This window comes from Solanum tuberosum, unplaced genomic scaffold, assembly GCF_000226075.1.
Source record: "Solanum tuberosum cultivar DM 1-3 516 R44 unplaced genomic scaffold, SolTub_3.0 scf00051, whole genome shotgun sequence".
Lineage (NCBI taxonomy): Eukaryota > Viridiplantae > Streptophyta > Magnoliopsida > Solanales > Solanaceae > Solanum > Solanum tuberosum.
In genome coordinates, this window is record NW_006238978.1 from 2,143,724 (window position 1) to 2,148,243 (window position 4,520).

The 4,520-nt window shown below is 35.6% G+C and overlaps 1 protein-coding gene across 1 annotated transcript; it reads left to right on the plus strand.

Moving 5' to 3' along the window:
- Positions 1–903: 903 nt before the first annotated feature.
- On the plus strand, positions 904–2,840 carry LOC102597821 (galactose oxidase-like). Its single transcript, XM_006344223.2, has one exon. It carries the CDS (start codon positions 1,027–1,029, stop codon positions 2,749–2,751), a length of 1,725 nt encoding a protein of 574 aa, XP_006344285.1. The 5' UTR covers positions 904–1,026; the 3' UTR covers positions 2,752–2,840.
- Positions 2,841–4,520: the final 1,680 nt, after the last annotated feature.

The window sequence follows — 4,520 nt, forward strand, 5'->3', positions numbered from 1 at the left end:
TGAATAAAGTGTATTAATAATATTAAAATTATTTTATATTCATCAGTTGATTTGGTGTATTAAGAATAATTCTATCTTTAATTATTTTTATTCATTAATGAATTATTCTTGTATTTACAAATTGTTTGGTAACTTAATAGAATTATGTAGATATTAGTAATATATGAATTAGCTTTGATCAAATTTTTATATTATTTTATGCCGTGATTAGAGGATTTAGTTATTTATGTATTAATTATTTTAGTTTTTATCCTGTATAAAATTATACATAAATGCTCTTATAACTTATACATGTATTAGTTATTCAGATTTCTAAATTGCATATCAAACACTATATTAATTCTATACATATGTCGTCCTAACCAACTACCAAACATGATATTACTTACGCAGAATCTAATACATGTATAATATTTCTTCTAACTACTATGTTAAAAAATACTACCAAACAAATACTCCTCTTATTCCATATTAAGTGAATTTGTAAGATAATGCACATCCCTTAAGAAAAAATAGTCAAGTACATTCCAAATCGAACACCATATTAATTTTATAGATAATTTTAAGCACTTATCAAACATGATATTACCTATACAAAATTTATTACACATACATAATATATCTCCTAACCAATTATCAAACGTCCCCTAATTGTACATAAGTTGAAATTACTACCAAACAAATAAATAGAGTTGTAATTTGTCTAAAGATAAAACCATAAACAAGAATGTCTTAAATATACGTTGCATTATTACCAATTTTTTTTATTTTTCTTTTGTGCTTCTTTCAATTATTTATATTACATGACAATATCAACAATCCCTAAATTCATGGAGAGAAATAAAATTGAGAAATTTTCGTAGTTTTAACAATTCATGCTAAATTTTCTTTGCGTCTATTACTCCATTTATTTAGTTAAAAACTCAAACTAATCAGCGCAACAACTGCTAAAATAAAATACTCATAACTCTGTTTTACTCTGTATTGCTCTGCTTTACTCTGTTTTGCTCTGTTTTCATCAATTCAATGGGATTGATCAAGATTCAATCTTTTTCATTTCTATTCACAATCTTGATTCTTTCATCATCTTCATTACCTCATCGCCATCGTCACAATCGTCGCCATCATCGTAGAAATTCACAGCTTATTCCGACTATATTTCATCCACCTTTGATACCATCAAATGTAAATGGTGAATGGGTACTTTTACATGAATCAATTGGTGTTTCCGCAATGCATATGCAGCTTCTCTACAATAACAAAGTAATCATTTTCGATAGAACGGATTTCGGAGCTTCTAATCTCTCACTTCCACAAGGCAAATGTCGTTTTGACGATGAAGTTCTTGATGTTGATTGCTCTGCTCATTCTGTTCTTTATGACATTTTATCAAACACTTACCGTCCACTCATGGTTCAAACTGATGTTTGGTGTTCCTCCGGTGCACTCAACTCCGATGGTACATTAATTCAAACCGGTGGATACCATGCCGGCGATCGTAAAATCAGGCTGTTTTCCCCCTGTGATGGTGATGTTGATTGTGATTGGACTGAATTGCCGCAGAATTTAACGGTTCAGAGATGGTATGCTTCTGATCATATACTTCCTGATGGACGTGTAATCATTGTTGGTGGAAGAAAAGCTTTCAGCTATGAATTTTTCCCCAAAACTATGGACGATAATGGTGGGGTTTTTCATCTTCCATTCTTAGTGGAAACTACAGACCCAATGGAAGAAAACAATCTTTACCCATTCTTGTACATTTTACCCAACGGAAATCTCTACATTTTCTCAAATCAACGCTCAATTGTATTAGATTACGTTAATCACAATGTTCTCAGGGAATTCCCCATGATTCCCGGCGAGAAACGGAGTTATCCGGCAACTGGGTCTTCGGTAATGCTTCCGTTACGGTTACGTCAGGGTCAGGAACTGGTGGTGGAGGTGATGATCTGCGGCGGCGCGTGGGGTGGCGCGTATGTTAAAGCACTGGAAGGGGAGTTTTGGCGGGGTTCAAGTTCATGTGGGCGAATGACACTAACGGATCCGGATCCGAAATGGGTCATGGAGGAAATGCCTTCGGGTCGGGTCATGCCGGATATGTTGTTGTTACCTACCGGAGATGTGCTTATACTAAACGGGGCAGCGAATGGAGCAGCCGGGTGGGAGAACGCAATTGACCCGGTTTTAAACCCGGTTCTTTACAGACCCGATGAACCCGACCCAAGGAGAAGATTCACTGTGCTCACCCCTACTACAATTGCAAGAATGTACCACTCATCAGCTATTTTACTGCCAGATGGGAGGATATTAGTGGGTGGTAGTAATCCGCATGCAACGTACAACTTTACAGGCGTAAAGTACCCAACAGAGTTAAGCTTAGAGGCATTTTCACCACCTTATTTGGCTACACAATACGCCCATCTAAGACCTTTAAACCAAGCCGTTGATGTGGGGCAAGTCTTATCGTACGGTCAACAGTTCTCGATCACGTTCACTCTACCCTTTCCGCAGCCCGATGCAGAGTTCATGGTGAGCATGATTCCACCTTCATTTACTACACACTCATTTGGGATGAATCAAAGGTTGTTGTTTTTGGAAATTGTGGGAGTAGAAAGGCTTTTTATGTTTGGTTATAGAGTCATAGTGTTTGCACCTCCAACAAGGAATATTGCACCTCCAGGATATTATATGGTGTTTGTAGTTCATCAAGGTGTTCCTGGTCACAGTGTTTGGGTGAAAATACAGTGACCATTATAGCAAATTTTTACTATATTGTTTTTGAATTTAAATCATATGTGAGATATTTTGCTAGGTGCATCATATTTTTTGGTATGGAGTTGGAATAAAAAAAAAGAATTGAGAATGTATATCACCATGTTTAGAGTGATTGTGTAGAGTTGAGTCAATTATATTTTTTATTCATTGGGCTGAATGTCTTATTCCTTGTGGCAGTACTAATATTTTACGGTATAATACATAAATGTTCCTTTTATTTTGACATTAACTGGTATCTATGTCTTCTGTCTTTGAATGTGTACAAGTAGGTATTTAATCTCGTATAAAGTTGAACAATTAAACATATGTATCCTACGTGGCGTCCTATGTAGCAACTTCACACCCTATGTGTAATATGTCACATATGACACGTGTGTCTACTTGTTAAACTTTATACAAACTCAAGTATCTACTTGTGCACATTCAAAGTTATAAGACATAGATGCAGAGAAAATAAAAGGCATATTTATGTATTAAGCCTATTTTGACGCAAAAAAAATGGTTCTCTTGGTGAGTATAAGTGGAGTATATAGTAGTAATGGCCAGCCCAAATTTTGGATTGACAAGGATGAAGAATGCAAAGTTGACAGTAAATTTCAATTACAGGTGGATATAGAGCATAGTGTATCCGTAATACCTTTTGCGTGGACTCATAAATTTCAAATCGTGTATTTATCTCTCGTGTCTTCGATCTTAATTGAAGTTGTTCAAAGTTAGCAGAATTATGATCTAGCAGTCAATCGTCAAACAAATAGATATTAGAATGTTATTACAGTTACTTACTGTACTCCACACGTTGTTACTATTTACTATTTTACTGGATAGGTCGTTAGATATGTATCTACCACTTAAGGAGTTTGTTTTCTTATTTCCCTAGTTTATTGGTTTAGTTTCCACTGTAGAAAGTACTCTCTGATATTTCATATAATCAAAATATTTATGGACACACATGAAAAATAGATAAAATCGTCTAATTCCTCTAAATTGGCAACTAAATGCCAAAAATGGACTCTAAAAATGGTGAGATTGCATGTATTGCTTTCCCAACTCCCTACAGAGGGTTCGGTAAAGGTTTCACAAAGAAATCATCCGGAAGTCATATCATTAAAATATTCGTATGCACACACACAAAAACTGAGAAAATCGCCTAATTCTTGTAAATTGGCCCCTAAATGACCAAAATGAACTCTGGAAATGGTGAGACTATACGTATTGCTCCCCCAACTCCCTACGGAGGGGTCCGTAAAGGTTTCACAAAGAAATCAGCCGGAAGTCATATCATTAAAATATTCGTATGCACACACACAAAAACTGAGAAAATCGCCTAATTCTTGTAAATTGGCCCCTAAATGACCAAAATGAACTCTGGAAATGGTGAGACTATACGTATTGCTCCCCCAACTCCCTACGGAGGGGTCCGTAAAGGTTTCACAAAGAAATCAGCCGGAAGTCATATCATTAAAATATTCGTATGCACACACACAAAAACTGAGAAAATCGCCTAATTCTTGTAAATTGGCCCCTAAATGACCAAAATGAACTCTGGAAATGGTGAGACTATACGTATTGCTCCCCCAACTCCCTACGGAGGGTTCCGTAAAGGTTTTGCAAAGAAATCATCTGAAAGCCATGTTATTAAAATTTTCATAGGCTAACACACATGAAAAAGTGAGAAAATCGCCTAATTCCTGTAAATTAGCCCTTAAATATCCAAAATAGACTCAAAAAATGGTGAGACTGTA

Bases quoted from the DNA above. Each gene is read 5' to 3' on its own strand.
- LOC102597821 (XM_006344223.2), top strand. From the start codon at position 1,027: ATGGGATTGATCAAGATTCAATCTTTTTCATTTCTATTCACAATCTTG.